This window comes from Notolepis coatsorum (assembly GCF_963971535.1).
Source record: "Notolepis coatsorum genome assembly, chromosome: 6".
Classification (NCBI taxonomy): domain Eukaryota; kingdom Metazoa; phylum Chordata; class Actinopteri; order Aulopiformes; family Paralepididae; genus Notolepis; species Notolepis coatsorum.
The window spans coordinates 14,133,051-14,150,550 of NC_140170.1; the positions used below are offsets into that span (position 1 = coordinate 14,133,051).

At 47.6% G+C, this 17,500-nt stretch overlaps 1 protein-coding gene across 1 annotated transcript in view; it reads left to right on the forward strand.

Moving 5' to 3' along the window:
• Window positions 1–17,500, forward strand: part of LOC311229383 (uncharacterized protein) — a gene marked incomplete at both ends in the record, with an annotated part of 211,269 nt that overhangs the window by 40,108 nt on the left and 153,661 nt on the right. Inside the window, 3 exons of the mRNA XM_084315471.1 lie at window positions 10,580–10,624; window positions 15,970–16,005; window positions 16,140–16,184. Of these exons, the coding sequence (XP_084171597.1) occupies window positions 10,580–10,624; window positions 15,970–16,005; window positions 16,140–16,184 (126 nt within the window). The remainder of the gene's footprint in view (window positions 1–10,579; window positions 10,625–15,969; window positions 16,006–16,139; window positions 16,185–17,500) is intronic.

Here is a 17,500-nt window from a genome sequence, read left to right on the forward strand (position 1 = left end):
AGCCAGTACGACGGCCGGCCCAAGTCGAAGGCAATGCTGAGACCGGGGGCTCGATACCGGAGTCTATTGCATTGGTGACGAGCGCAATCTCCGCTACGCCACCTGACCAGCCGCCTTGATTTGATTTGATTTGATTTGTAACTTGTAGACTTCCTGTCTTGTGTGTTTCAGGGTCCGCGGGGTCCTCCAGGACAGATCGGTACTAAGGTAACGTCACGCACCGTGTTACACAGAGTTCGTACATTTTTGTGCATTCGTTTTTTTTTCGTTCGTTTTTTGAGTTTTTTTTATTTTATTTTTGCGTTTTAGTTCGTAAATTTTTTTGCCTTTGTTTTTTTTTTTTTTGTTTTTTAGCGTTTTCGTTTTAGTTCGTTCTTTTTTGCATTTTTTTTTTGCGTTTTCGTTTTAGTTCGTTCGTTTTTTTTGCGTTTTTGTTTTAGTTCGTTCGTTTTTTTGCGTTAGTTTTTTTGCTTTTCGTTTTAGTTAGTTCATTTTTTGCGTTCATTTTTTTCCGTTCGTTTTTTTGTGTTCTTTTGTTGCGTTATTTTTTGTGTTCTTTTTTTGTTCGTTTTTGTTTTAGTTCGTTCTTTTTTTTTTTTTTTTTTTTTCATTTTAGTTCTTACATTTTTTTTGCGTTCGTTTAGTTCATTCGTTTTCTTGCGTTTTTGTTTTAGTTTGTTCGTTTTTTTGCTTCGTTTAGCTCGTTCGTTTTTTTGGTGTTCTTTTTTTGCGTTCTTTTTTGTGTTATTTTTTTGTTTGTTTTTGTTTTAGTTAGTTCGTTTTTTTTTTTTTTTTTTTGTAATTTTTTTTGCGTTCGTTAGTTCGTTTTTTTTTTGCGTTTTTGTTTTAGTTTGTTCGTTTTTTGCGTTTTTTTTTTTCATTCGTTTTTTTGTGTTTTTTTTAACACAAAAAAAGGAGGACATGGTTAGTGTTGTGAAGGATCAGATTAAACCGAATATATATATTTATTTATGGATATATATTTAATAGTATTTGTATAATCGTTTGATATCCCTTGTATATTCCTTGTACATATACACTGAATATCCCTTTGGTCTACTAACAGCCCATAATAGTTTCATTCTCTCATTGGACAAGAACTTGGCGCCAGCAGCCAAGCCCCTTGGTTCAAGTTCAATCGTGCCGACGAACATGTCGTTACTAGCCCCGGTTCCGCGTAGGAATACGTCTGCCGAAATACGAATGGTACTATTTGTTCACAGCCCATATATATATGGCGCAAGTAAAGTAGAACTTCCCTTAGCCCTTAGTTCTTTACCCTCCAACCTAGTGGCAAGACGTTAAGCCTCACCCACGATACACGTGTGGTGCAGTATGGTCAACTTGGCCTCAGAATGGCATTGAGACATCGTGTGGATTAATAGTTGAATTGTCATAGTTTGGCACTATACCGTCGAGTGGGACGTATTTCTATTAAGTTAATAATAGTCTATTATGTATGGTGCATCGTTCGGTTAGAGTTATAAAGTGAGCAGTACCCCCATCGTTTTCCCTCGCGTTATCTAGAGTCTTAACCAGGCTGGGCAGACCACGTGTGGTGCTTTCATCCGAGGAGTTCTGGGCAAGGACGAGTGGACCTGCACATTGGATTACCTTACCCGGACGAACGGCGAGCCCTACACGGCTTGGATTATCTACTTGCTTTGGGTGCTTTGATTATGCCATGGATAACAGCCAACACTGGTAAGTGTTGGAACTACCCCCGAGAGGAGTCCAGGTGAGACGGCGCTCTAACCCGAGTGAGGTCGCCTCACGTCTCTTCGTTGTGGACCGGCAGCTACCGTCTACAAGAGGCCCAACTGTATTCATCTGTGGACCAAGGTTCTGTGGGCACCGTGTTCAGCACTCTGAATTCTCCCAAGAAATCGTTGGCCAGATGGGATATCGCCAGCGGCTCTCCTAACCCCCCCCCCCCCCCCCCTACTGACTTACAACCAGCGGGACCCCCTTTAGTGTATCCAGCTATAATCATTAAGTACCATCGCTATAGTTTCCCTAAAGAACCAGGTACTATACTTGCTTCCTGCGTAACCAGAGATTGGACATTCAATGTTGATTTGCCTACGAATACTCATTTGCCTTACAAGTGCATTCAAATCATAAATGTCATTACGTGAACGTTGTATATACCCTTTGCTATATATTAAAGATTCGACGGATACATTTGTGTGGACTTGGTTTCATCAGGGTGGGAAAGTGTTCATCATATCTATATCATGTACTGTGTGGCCAGTAGTTAAAGTACATAAAGCGGTAGTGGTTTAATGATACCATACTTATCAATACAGTCAGGGAATTGTACCCCTCAGTTACAATTGGTCCTTCGAGCCGGATGGTAACTAGTGTAATATTAATATAGTGTTATTAATATTGAAATGGCCTATGATGAACACTCCACGAAACGGTCCTCCTAACGTAGAACGCCCGCGGCGCAGACGACAGCCACCTCCGTACTTAGAGGATTACGCTGTCAGTCAACTACCTAGCCTTCTACAAACGGTAAACGCGGTAAAAGTAGAAAGTAAAATTATGTCTGACCTTAACGACCAGGTTACCCCGACCACAGAGGCCCTAGTGGGTTCTAATGTAACTGACCAAGCTCACGGTGGGGACCAGGAGGGAGCTGACATGCCTTTACCCCCCGCCAATACCGAAGAAGTAGTCCCAGACCAGCCCCGGGAGGAAGACAACCCTACAGAGAGAGAACTCTGCACGGAAGAAGAGGAGGAGAGCGCCGAGGAAATAGAGCTCCAGGACTCCCCAACGAGTACCGCCAGGAGCGGCTCACCTCTACAACCGTCTTCCCCCAGCGAAGCGGAGAGGATGCTATCACAGGCATTCCTCGTCAGCCTGACAGCCTCTACCGAACGCGATCGACTCCAGGGTGAACGCGATCGACTTCAGGGTGAACGCGATCGACTCCAGACACAGCAACGGAGCGAAGAAGAGCGCATACGCCTGGAGATGAGACGCCTTCAGACGGAAGAGAATATGGCAAGAGACCGAGCAGACACCCAGCGTGCCGCTGCCGGTGCCCAAAGAGAAGCAGAGCGCGACCTCGCTCTCATCCAGCGCGAAACCGAGCGCGACAGACTACAAGCCGAGCGCGACAAGCTACAAGCGCAACTAATGGAGCAGCTGATCCTCAAGGCAACACCCTCTCCCTCCGCCAGGGGTTCAAGGAACTCGTAGAGACAACAGTCAAGGGCAGCGTCTCCTAACCGAGCAAGCGACCCTGAACTTGACCAACAGACCAAGCCTATACCCCCCGCAGACCCCCTTCCCCGACCGGTCCAAGCGAGACCCAGCTACAAGGAAGGAGCAGCATACACTGCGGAGAAGCTAAATAAACGACTACAGGATCTAGAGGACCTGATAGAAGAAGAAGAGGGAGAGGAGGAGAACCAAGCCCGACAACAGCACAGTACTCCACCGGACCAGGAGGTCCAGTACAGCCCAGGCTATACCCCCGCGGCGCTGCGCTACAGACCCCCGACTCTATTCACGGGTGAGCACGACGCACGACCAGCCCCGAGGAATAGCACCTGGACCAGCGGGCCATGGTACCCTGCCGGTACCAGCCCACAGAGAGGCGCAAGAGGAGACTCGCCTAGGAGGCCTCTCCCCCAACGCTCGCCGATGTATCAGCCATCCACGGCGTCATACATTGCCACACCGACCATCCCAGACTTCACCCATGAGAATCGGGCACAGTACACGGAGCTCTGAATGTGCTTAGAGACAATGATGGTGGATGTCGTTGATGAACGTCACAAGTATGCAATATTACTGAAGCACCTGAAAGTACCCCGAGCGCACAATATAGCGCTAGCCTATGCCACCTCTACGACCCCATACACCGCAGCTCTAGCAGCGCTGGACCAGAGATATGGACGTATATGGGATTACGTAATACAGGAGATAAGGCATATTGATCGCCTACCCCCAGCAACAGACAATCGCTCATTAGACGACCTGTCTATAAAAGTGCAGTCCCTGGTAGGGATGCTGGGAGCGCAACGAGAAAAGGGTATGCACGAGCTATACGCCAACTCTAACGTTGAGAGGATTTTAGAGAAGCTGCCACCCGCCAGACAAGAGCGCTTTAGGCGGCAGAGAGACCACCGTGATCCTAACGGTCCCGAACCATCCCTCCTCGATCTAGCCGACTTCCTGGCGAGAGAAGTCAGCAGCTTACGACTGGATACGTTCGTGCGGAGCACACCAAGCTCCAGAGAGGGACCCAGGAGAATAAACGATGGAAGAAGATCGGTGACTGTCATGCACCAATCAGAATCAGTACCGAGCAGTAAGAACCACAGTACCCCCTCGAGAAAAGAGAAGTGGAAGATGGTGTGCCCGTACTGCGAGAAGGAACACTGGCTGTCACAATGTGACCTGTTCACAAAGATGAATGCAGAAGAAGTGAGTCAATGGATAAAGTCCAACAGGCGCTGTTACCGATGTGCGCGCAGTCACATGGCAGCCGAGTGCCGCCTAAAGAAGAGGTGCAGTCGGTGTGACGGAGCCCACCTAGATGTCCTACACGACAGTAACAGAAGAAAGCCTGCCCCTGCACCATCGAGCAGCACCAAGGCAAGTGTCATGTACATTGACCCCGCCAGCAGCAGCGGCGCCCAAGTGCTCTTAAAGGTAGTCCGTGTAACATTGAGCTACCAAGATAAAGTCATGGACACTTACGCCGTCCTTGATGACGGGTCAGAGAAGACCCTTCTGCTCGCGTCCGCTGCGGCCCAGCTGGGACTGCGGGGGAGCGAGAACCAAATGACGATTCGGACAATAAGAAGAGATTTAAAGACGATAAAAGGCGAGAATGTCTCCTTCACTATCGCAGCAAGCGGGCAGCCAGAGCGACGGTATAGGATTACAAATGCTTTCACCAGCCAAGAAATAGGACTATCACAGTACACCTACCCCATCGCCAAGCTGATGGATAAATATGTGCACCTGCGTCAAACTACCTATCCCGCTCATAGACGGCGCCACCCCGACCCTGCTGATAGGCTCCGACCATGCAGACCTCATAGTCCCGATAGACCGGGTCCATACAGGACCCAGAGGCTGTCCTGCAGCAGTCGAGACCCGCCTAGGATGGACACTACAAGGCCCCCTCGCTAAATCTCTCAACCGAACAGCAGCCACTAGCTGCCTCCACTCCAGAGTGACAGAAGAAGACACCACTCTCCTGCAGCATGTCGAGAGGCTATGGACACTAGAGACAATGCCCTTTAAGAACGAAAAGAAAGACATTCGTTCTAAAGAAGACATTTACGCCATAAACCTCCTCGAGCAAGGGACAAAGAGAGTCACAGTCGGCGGAGTGATGAGATACGCAACTCCACTCCTGAGGCGAGAGGGAATGCCCACCTTTCACGCCACGAAAGAAGCTACGGAGCGGTATCTATTGAACACAGAGCGGCGCCTAGCCAAAGACCCCGCTCAAGAGAGTGTGTACCGCGCTGAGATTGAGAAGCTAATCACAGCGGGACACGTGACAAAGATTGACATTAAAGAGGCCGATCAGACGACCGAATCATGGTACGTGCCGCACCACAAGGTCCACCACAACGGCAAGGATCGCATTGTGTTTAACTGCAGCTACCAGATCGGATCCCAGAATCTGAATAAAGAGCTCTTGCCCGGCCCCACACTCGGCCCCTCTCTACTAGGCGTGCTACTACGCTTCCGCCAGGACAAGGTGGCTATCAGCGGGGATATCAAAGGGATGTTCCTGCAGGTGAGACTAGTGGAGGAGGATAAGCCCCTACTGCGGTTCCTATGGAGAGAGAGGATCGGAGATGAGCACCCAGCCATCTACCAATGGGAAGTCCTCCCCTTCGGAACCACATGCAGCCCGTGCTGTGCTACATTTGCACTGCAGAAACACGTCGCAGAGGACCCAGCAGCAGATGAAGAGGTCCGACACAGTGTGAAGAACAGTTTCTACGTGGACAACTGTTTACAAAGCGTTTCGACCCAAGAAGAAGCCGAGGCTCTCCTACTCAAGCTACGCGCCTCCCTGATCAAAGGCGGCTTTGATCTCAGGCAGTGGGCCAGCAGCGACCCGCACGTATTGCGCAGCCTCTTCCCCGCGGACAAGGCTGCCAGCAGCGAGACCTGGATGGCGACAATCCCAGGAGAAGCCCAAGAAATGACACTAGGACTAGTCTGGCGCTTCAAAACAGACTCGCTCCACTATAGACACAAACCCCTGACCACGGAGCAGGGAAGGTCGACGGCGATACCGACCACCAGACGGAGTGTGTACAGAACACTCGCCAGACAATATGACCCGTTGGGATGTATTCTACCTTACACCACCAGGGCAAAGATGATTGTACGAGCACTATGGGACAAGGACCAGGGCTGGGACGACCCAATACCCGCACCCCTTGCCTCCACATGGAGAGAGTGGGAGACGGAGCTCCGCTCACTCCCAGGCGTCAATATACGCCGCAGCTACTTCCCACCCACAGTGAGGCCAGAGACATGCAAGATGGATCTACACGTCTTCAGTGACGCCTCCGAAGTAGCCTATGGATCGGTGGCCTACTTGCGTGCCCAAGATAAGGGAGGAGAGATACACACTGCTTTCATCCTGGCTCGCTCAAGAATAGCCCCACGAAAGCAACAATCTATCCCGCGTCTAGAGCTCTGCGCAGCCCTAGCAGGAGCGCATCTAGCCACGTTAATCCAACGTGAACTCACCATTCCGGTGCACAGAACAATCTTGTGGTCAGATTCCACGACAGTACTCACATGGATCAAGTCTGATTCATGCAGATACAAAGTCTTCGTGGGAGTCAGAGTCACCGAGATTCAAGAGTTAACAGAAGCAGCGAGCTGGCGGTATGTGGACACCAAACACAACCCAGCTGACGTCATCACCCGGGGAATGTCCCTAGATGACCTCACCCGTCACAACATCTACAGTGACGGACCAGAGTTCCTCAAGCTCCCGGAAGGAGAGTGGCCTACGCCCACCCCACGGGAGGCGAGTAAAGAGGAGGCTGAGAACAAGAAACCTATGTTCTGTGGACTGAGCACAGTCGCCTCCACAGACCCCAACATAGATGACTGCCTCACCCTACAGAGTGCGCAACTAAAGACATTTCTGTGGCACCACCCAGAGATTCAGCCCACTGCCGACATTTCAGCAGCTGACTACGAAGAAGCAGAACTTCTTCTACTACAACGAGCCCAGAGAGACTTGTTCCCCGATGAGCTAGACTGTCTACAGGGAGGAAAGCCCGTCCCATCAGACAGCAGACTGCTCCACCTGGCACCCGAGAGTGACGCCCATAATCTCATCAGAGTGGGTGGTCGTCTGCGGAGAGCCCCCGATCTACCGGATGACGTTAAGTACCCGATAGTCTTGAACAGCCGACACAAGGTCACAGAGCTGATCATAAAGAAATACGACGAGGATGTACACCACGCAGGAGCAGAGAGAGTCTTCGCGGAGATCAGACGTCGCTATTGGATACTTCAAGGGAGAGAAGCAGTGCGACGCTTCCAGCGAACCTGTCTAGACTGCCGAAAGTGGCGCGCGCAGCCCAGCATACCCCGGATGGCTGACCTACCTCCCTGTCGCCTCCGACTCGGCGACAAGCCATTCCACTCCACAGGCATGGACTGTTTTGGCCCGTTGTATATAAAGAAAGGAAGAGGAACCGAGAAGCGGTGGGGTATTGTATTCAAATGCATGACCACCAGAGCGATACATATCGAACTCCTTCCAACCATGAGCACAGACTCATTCCTTATGGCCTTCCGAAGATTCACATCACGGAAAGGAAAACCGTCTACATTGTTGTCTGATCACGGGACAAACTTCAAAGGCGGAGAAAGAGAGCTGAGAGAGAGCTTCCAAGCTATGGGCCCAGAACTTAAGACCCACCTCGCTCCATCCCAGATTGACTTCCAGTTTAATCCCCCAAACGCACCCCACTTCGGTGGAACCTGGGAACGAGAAGTACGTTCTATAAAGACAGCCCTGTACGCCGTGCTTGGGGCCCAGACTGTAGCGGAAGAAGTCCTAATGACAGTCCTCACGGAGATCGAGGGAGTATTGAACTCCAAGCCCCTCGGCTACGTCTCCAGTGATATAGCAGATGTCGACCCAGTCACCCCCAACACACTCTTGATGGGGCGGCTGGACCCCGCGCTACCCCAGACAATGTACAGGCCTGAAGAAGCGAACGGCCGAAGAATGTGGAGGTACAGTCAAGTACTAGCTGACAAGTTTTGGAACAGCTTTCTACTCCACTACCTACCGTCTCTACAGACCCGCCAGTAGTGGGTAAAAGAGAGAGACAATTTGACAGAAGGAACAGTCGTCATGATTATCGACCAGTCACTACCCAGAGCTATGTGGCCGGCTGGCCGCGTAAGCAAAGTGATCACCGGTGCCGATGGCAAGGTCCGAGCAGCTGAGGTGCTCGTCCAAGGGCGAACTTACACACGACCCGCGGCGAGGCTAATAGAACTGCCCAGACTCCCAGACACTATCGATGACGACCATGACCCCATGACTTTGTGAGTTGACTGACCCTTACAGCGGACCTTGAGTGGTAGACAGTGCGGCCAATCTGTCTCTGCTTAGCTAATTAGGTGGGACTAATTAGGGGGCGGCTGTTGTGAAGGATCAGATTAAACCGAATATATATATTTATTTATGGATATATATTTAATAGTATTTGTATATCGTTTGATATCCCTTGTATATTCCTTGTACATATACACTGAATATCCCTTTGGTCTACTAACAGCCCATAATAGTTTCATTCTCTCATTGGACAAGAACTTGGCGCCAGCAGCCAAGCCCCTTGGTTCAAGTTCAATCGTGCCGACGAACATGTCGTTACTAGCCCCGGTTCCGCGTAGGAATACGTCTGCCGAAATACGAATGGTACTATTTGTTCACAGCGCATATATATATGGCGCAAGTAAAGTAGAACTTCCCTTAGCCCTTAGTTCTTTACCCTCCAACCTAGTGGCAAGACGTTAAGCCTCACCCACGATACACGTGTGGTGCAGTATGGTCAACTTGGCCTCAGAATGGCATTGAGACATCGTGTGGATTAATAGTTGAATTGTCATAGTTTGGCACTATACCGTCGAGTGGGACGTATTTCTATTAAGTTAATAATAGTCTATTATGTATGGTGCATCGTTCGGTTAGAGTTATAAAGTGAGCAGTACCCCCATCGTTTTCCTCGCGTTATCTAGAGTCTTAACCAGGCTGGGCAGACCATGTGTGGTGCTTTCATCCGAGGAGTTCTGGGCAAGGACGAGTGGACCTGCACATTGGATTACCTTACCCGGACGACGGCGAGCCCTACACGGCTTGGATTATCTACTTGCTTTGGGTGCTTTGATTATGCCATGGATAACAGCCAACACTGGTAAGTGTTGGAACTACCCCCGAGAGGAGTCCAGGTGAGACGGCGCTCTAACCCGAGTGAGGTCGCCTCACGTCTCTTCGTTGTGGACCGGCAGCTACCGTCTACAAGAGGGCCCAACTGTATTCATCTGTGGACCAAGGTTCTGTGGGCACCGTGTTCAGCACTCTGAATTCTCCCAAGAAATCGTTGGCCAGATGGGATATCGCCAGCGGCTCTCCTAACCCCCCCCCCCCCCTACTGACTTACAACCAGCGGGACCCCCTTTAGTGTATCCAGCTATAATCATTAAGTACCATCGCTATAGTTCCCTAAAGAACCAGGTTGTATACTTGCTTCCTGCGTAACCAGAGATTGGACATTCAATGTTGATTTGCCTACGAATACTAATTTGCCTTACAAGTGCATTCAAATCATAAATGTCATTACGTGAACGTTGTATATACCCTTTGCTATATATTAAAGATTCGACGGATACATTTGTGTGGACTTGGTTTCATCAGGTGGGAAAGTGTTCATCATATCTATATCATGTACTGTGTGGCCAGTAGTTAAAGTACATAAAGCGGTAGTGGTTTAATGATACCATACTTATCAATACAGTCAGGGAATTGTACCCCTCAGTTACAGTTAGGGTTAGTTACAGTCAGCCTCCGTCACGCAGCAGCAGCGTGTTACACAGAGTCAGCCTCATACCATAATAATTGCCTAAGAGTCATTTTTCAAGATTTTCGGAAGGTGTACAAAAAACACAACAACCATTGCGTGACAAAACAAGGTGACTTTTAAACTAAACATGTCGTGACTTATGCATGTTTTCCCCGTACATACATACATACAGTACATGTCATACACTAAGGCAGCTGTTACACTCGCCGTCTGTGTGTAATGTTAAAATGCACACAAGTCACACCAGTGAGTTGGGCAGATGGGGATTTATTTTTAACGTAACGACCGCTCTGATTGGCTGAGGGCACTACGCCAGGGGGAGGAGATTATCACAGTGAGGCAGACATCTCAATTTGGACAAAAAAAATTACTTTTATTATGCAATTATCGCATGAGGCTAACGAGAGTTGTTGTGTGTACACTGTCGGGGCAAACCATGTGACCGTGTCTCTGCTTCCTGATAGGGTGACCGGGGCCAGGCGGGCGTGGCGGGGGCACAGGCAGACCGGGTGAGTGAACTGTGTTCTGTTCTATTTGTCCTATTTATATCTATTTATACAAGTAAACATATGAGACCATGGTCTTGTTTCCCTGAGCGACCTGTTTACAACAGTAGATGACACCTAAAATGGTCATCTACTCACTATAACACCAGAGCTGCTCACCATATCACTATAACACCAGAGCTGCTCACCATACAGTGGTTCCCAAAGTCGGGGTCGCGACCCAAAGGTGGGCCGCGAGCAGCCACGGATGGGCCGCGAGATGATTTAAAAAAAATATAAAAAAAATAAAAAAAAAATAAAAAAAAAAAAAAAATTATTTTTTATTTTTATAATTTTTTATTTTTTTATTTAAAATTTTTTTGTCAGGCCACTGAACTTAGAAGCAGGCCAGGACAGTGTTTCTAGTTGTATTCTAAAATTCTATTCTATTGTATTCTAAAATGTGACTATATGGTTTTATATTAACTTAATAAATAAACAAAAACGAAAAATCTACTTATTTCAACGAACATTTCAAACTAAATAACAGATTATGCACATAAAACGCTGAAAACAACCGAAGCAACAATAGTATTTTAATGAGGCTATTATTATTATCATTATTATTTTGCAACAAGTTAGCCCTCTCATAAATAGCACATATAAATGAATAACTAACTTGAACTAACTTAATAGAATTGAAGTGATATTTGGCTTAAAAAATCGGTCGCATGACAAAAAGAAAAAAAAAAAAAAGCCAGACGATGTGCATTGGGCCGCGGCTCTCTGACGCCTTATTTTCTGGGCCCCGGCCTGAAAAGTTTGGGAACCCCTGCTCTATAACACCAGAGCTGCTCACCATGTCTCTATAACACCAGAGCTGCTCACCATATCTCTATAACACCAGAGCTGCTCACCATATCTCTATAACACCAGAGCTGCTCACCATATCCCTATAACACCAGAGCTGCTCACCATATCGCTATAACACCAGAGCTGCTCACCATGTCTCTATAACACCAGAGCTGCTCACCATGTCTCTATAACACCAGAGCTGCTCACCATATCTCTATAACACCAGAGCTGCTCACCATATCTCTATAACACCAGAGCTGCTCACCATGTCTCTATAACACCAGAGCTGCTCACCATATCTCTATAACACCAGAGCTGCTCACCATATCTCTAAAACACCAGAGCTGCTCACCATGTCTCTATAACACCAGAGTTGCTCACCATATCTCTATAACACCAGAGCTGCTCACCATATCTCTATAACACCAGAGCTGCTCACCATATCTCTATAACACCAGAGCTGCTCACCATATCTCTATAACACCAGAGCTGCTCACCATATCTCTATAACACCAGAGCTGCTCACCATATCTCTATAACACCAGAGCTGCTCACCATATTACTATAACACCAGAGCTGCTCACCATATCTCTATAACACCAGAGCTGCTCACCATATCTCTATAACACCAGAGCTGCTCACCATATCACTATAACACCAGAGCTGCTCACCATATCACTATAACACCAGAGCTGCTCACCATGTCTCTATAACACCAGAGCTGCTCACCATATCTCTATAACACCAGAGCTGCTCACCATATCTCTATAACACCAGAGCTGCTCACCATATCACTATAACACCAGAGCTGCTCACCATATCTCTATAACACCAGAGCTGCTCACCATATCTCTATAACACCAGAGCTGCTCACCATATCTCTATAACACCAGAGCTGCTCACCATATCACTATAACACCAGAGCTGCTCACCATATCTCTATAACACCAGAGCTGCTCACCATACCTCTATAACACCAGAGCTGCTCACCATATCTCTATAACACCAGAGCTGCTCACCATATCTCTATAACACCAGAGCTGCTCACCATATCTCTATAACACCAGAGCTGCTCACCATATCTCTATAACACCAGAGCTGCTCACCATATCTCTATAACACCAGAGCTGCTCACCATATCTCTATAACACCAGAGCTGCTCACCATATCTCTATAACACCAGAGCTGCTCACCATATCTCTATAACACCAGAGCTGCTCACCATATCTCTATAACACCAGAGCTGCTCACCATATCTCTATAACACCAGAGCTGCTCACCATATCACTATAACACCAGAGCTGCTCACCATATCACTATAACACCAGAGCTGCTCACCATGTCTCTATAACACCAGAGCTGCTCACCATATCTCTATAACACCAGAGCTGCTCACCATATCTCTATAACACCAGAGCTGCTCACCATATCACTATAACACCAGAGCTGCTCACCATATCTCTATAACACCAGAGCTGCTCACCATATCTCTATAACACCAGAGCTGCTCACCATATCTCTATAACACCAGAGCTGCTCACCATATCTCTATAACACCAGAGCTGCTCACCATATCTCTATAACACCAGAGCTGCTCACCATATTACTATAACACCAGAGCTGCTCACCATATCTCTATAACACCAGAGCTGCTCACCATATCTCTATAACACCAGAGCTGCTCACCATATCACTATAACACCAGAGCTGCTCACCATATCACTATAACACCAGAGCTGCTCACCATGTCTCTATAACACCAGAGCTGCTCACCATATCTCTATAACACCAGAGCTGCTCACCATATCTCTATAACACCAGAGCTGCTCACCATATCACTATAACACCAGAGCTGCTCACCATATCTCTATAACACCAGAGCTGCTCACCATATCTCTATAACACCAGAGCTGCTCACCATATCTCTATAACACCAGAGCTGCTCACCATATCACTATAACACCAGAGCTGCTCACCATATCTCTATAACACCAGAGCTGCTCACCATACCTCTATAACACCAGAGCTGCTCACCATATCTCTATAACACCAGAGCTGCTCACCATATCTCTATAACACCAGAGCTGCTCACCATATCTCTATAACACCAGAGCTGCTCACCATATCTCTATAACACCAGAGCTGCTCACCATATCTCTATAACACCAGAGCTGCTCACCATATCTCTATAACACCAGAGCTGCTCACCATATCTCTATAACACCAGAGCTGCTCACCATATCTCTATAACACCAGAGCTGCTCACCATATCTCTATAACACCAGAGCTGCTCACCATATCTCTATAACACCAGAGCTGCTCACCATATCACTATAACACCAGAGCTGCTCACCATATCACTATAACACCAGAGCTGCTCACCATGTCTCTATAACACCAGAGCTGCTCACCATATCTCTATAACACCAGAGCTGCTCACCATATCTCTATAACACCAGAGCTGCTCACCATATCACTATAACACCAGAGCTGCTCACCATATCTCTATAACACCAGAGCTGCTCACCATATCTCTATAACACCAGAGCTGCTCACCATATCTCTATAACACCAGAGCTGCTCACCATATCACTATAACACCAGAGCTGCTCACCATATCTCTATAACACCAGAGCTGCTCACCATACCTCTATAACACCAGAGCTGCTCACCATATCTCTATAACACCAGAGCTGCTCACCATATCTCTATAACACCAGAGCTGCTCACCATATCTCTATAACACCAGAGCTGCTCACCATATCTCTATAACACCAGAGCTGCTCACCATATCTCTATAACACCAGAGCTGCTCACCATATCTCTATAACACCAGAGCTGCTCACCATATCTCTATAACACCAGAGCTGCTCACCATATCTCTATAACACCAGAGCTGCTCACCATATCTCTATAACACCAGAGCTGCTCACCGTATCTCTATAACACCAGAGCTGCTCACCATATCTCTATAACACCAGAGCTGCTCACCATATCTCTATAACACCAGAGCTGCTCACCATATCTCTATAACACCAGAGCTGCTCACCATATCTCTATAACACCAGAGCTGCTCACCATATCTCTATAACACCAGAGCTGCTCACCATATCTCTATAACACCAGAGCTGCTCACCATATCACTATAACACCAGAGCTGCTCACCATATCTCTATAACACCAGAGCTGCTCACCATATCTCTATAACACCAGAGCTGCTCACCATATCTCTATAACACCAGAGCTGCTCACCATATCACTATAACACCAGAGCTGCTCACCATATCTCTATAACACCAGAGCTGCTCACCATATCACTATAACACCAGAGCTGCTCACCATATCTCTATAACACCAGAGCTGCTCACCATATCTCTATAACACCAGAGCTGCTCACCATATCTCTATAACACCAGAGCTGCTCACCATATCTCTATAACACCAGAGCTGATCACCATATCTCTATAACACCAGAGCTGCTCACCATATCTCTATAACACCAGAGCTGCTCACCATATCTCTATAACACCAGAGCTGCTCACCATATCTCTATAACACCAGAGCTGCTCACCATATCTCTATAACACCAGAGCTGCTCACCATATCTCTATAACACCAGAGCTGCTCACCATATCTCTATAACACCAGAGCTGCTCACCATATCTCTATAACACCAGAGCTGCTCACCATATCTCTGTGGTGTGTGTCTGTGGTGTGTGTCTGTGGTGTGTGTATGTGGTGTGTGTCTGTGGTGTGTGTGTGTGTGGTGTGTGTCTGTGGTGTGTATGTGGTGTGTGTCTGTGGTGTGTGTGTGTGGTGTGTGTGTGTGTGTGGTGTGTGTGTGTGGTGTGTGTCTGTGGTGTGTGTGTGTGGTGTGTGTGTGTGTGGTGTGTGTCTGTGGTGTGTGTCTGTGGTGTGTGTCTGTGGTGTGTGTGTCTGTGGTGTGTGTCTGTGGTGTGTGTGTCTGTGGTGTGTGTGTGTGTGTGTGGTGTGTGTGTGTGTGGTGTGTGTCTGTGGTGTGTGTGTGTGGTGTGTGTGTGTGTGTGGTGTGTGTCTGTGGTGTGTGTCTGTGGTGGGTGTCTGTGGTGTGTGTGTCTGTGGTGTGTGTCTGTGGTGTGTGTGTCTGTGGTGTGTGTGTGTGTGTGTGTGGTGTGTGTATGTGGTGTGTGTCTGTGGTGTGTGTGTGTGTGGTGTGTGTGTGGTGTGTGTCTGTGGTGTGTGTATGTGGTGTGTGTGTCTGTGGTGTGTGTGTGGTGTGTGTCTGTGGTGTGTGTGTGTGTGGTGTGTGTGTGTGTGTGGTGTGTGTGTGGTGTGTGTCTGTGGTGTGTGTCTGTGGTGTGTGTGTCTGTGGTGTGTGTGTGTGGTGTGTGTCTGCGGTGTGTGTCTGTGGTGTGTGTGTCTGTGGTGTGTGTGTGTGGTGTGTGTCTGTGGTGTGTGTCTGTGGTGTGTGTGTCTGTGGTGTGTGTGTGTGGTGTGTGTCTGTGGTGTGGTCTAAACGGCTGTGCTCTCTGCAGGGGGAGCGAGGACCAGCGGGGGAAGCGGGCCAGAGAGTGAGTACAGTGGCGTCCGCTCGGTTCACGTGTTTTCCCATATTCATATCTTCATCTTCATCTTCATCTTCATATCTTCATATTTGATGTGAACGTGGGCCGCTGTCAAAATAACGCTGTGTGTCGTCTCTCAGGGGGAAGCGGGGAAGGCGGGCGTCCCAGGACTCGCGGGCCAGAGGGTGAGTGAAAGTATGGGTACTAGGGATGTCCCGATCCGATCACGTGATTTTCAGAAGATCGGGATCGGAAAAAAAGATAAATAACTGGATTTTTTTATTTCTTATTTTTATTTTTTATTTTTTATTCAACAAACATAACCATGTTCACGTCTTAAACTCATACTGAGGCCTTAGTTTTGGTTTTAAATTGCATACCATCATTCATTTATTTATTGTCACACAGAGCAGAAGAATTTTGCCAAAACAAACGCATTTCCTTTGATTTAATTATACATCAAATGATTTATGTCAAGGATGAGGGACATCCACTAGTTGCAGAACTTGCAGTCACCTGATTTTTACAGACGATGGCGCCATTGCTCTCATGAAGCAGCAGGTTGGAGGCAGAGTTTTTAGATTACTCCGGTTGCAATGCCTCGCTTGAATGAAGTTAACTTTTCACCTGGATAACGTCAACATTCAGGGTGAATGTAATGTGAGAAATTGGGATGGGGGAAGTATCGGTAGATACTCAAAATCACATGATCGGGATCGGATCGGGAGCAAAGAAAAAGGGATCGGGACATCCCTAATGGGTACCGTCTCAAAATCGTACTCAAGTAAACGTCAGAGTATCTGGCTAAAAACACACTTTGAGTAAAAGTCAAAAGGTTTCTACTTTTAAATGTACTTAAAAGTACTAAAAAGTAAAAGTAAAAACTTTTTTTCTGACCGTCTATTCTTCTGATAGCAGGTGTTTAATCAAAGATCCCCCGCTTTCCAGTCTTGCACAAGGACCAATCAGCATGGGTTTGGGCAGGTTCATTTTCCATTGATGGGGATTTGATTGGCTGTTTTTGAATAAAGCGCGGCCGCAGGATTAATAACGTTAACGTTAGTTAGGCCAGAGAAACAAATAAACGAATACAAATTGTTGGACCTGCAAGATTTGTACTTTGTACTTTGTAGGTCTGCATTTTAAATGTAAGGAGTACGTTTTTTTCCTCTGAAACGTAATTGAGTAAAAGTACAAGTATACAAACCTAATAATACTTGAGTAAAGCACAAATCCCCCAAAACAGTACTTAAGTATTGTAACAAAGTACAAGTCCCTCAAGTACTTTACACCCCTGCTCTGGTCCGTATCAAAGCACCCCACAGGTGACCTACAGTAGAGCGTACAGTAGAGCGCCGTCCTGATGCGTAGCGCACCATGGATCAGTCGAGGCGCCTCGCATCTGTGACTGTGATCCGAGCGCACGTGGCGTCGAGGCGCCGCAGAGCCTACAGCTAGTGGAGACGGTATTAACAACCTGCTGATTCATAGCGTCTTATCG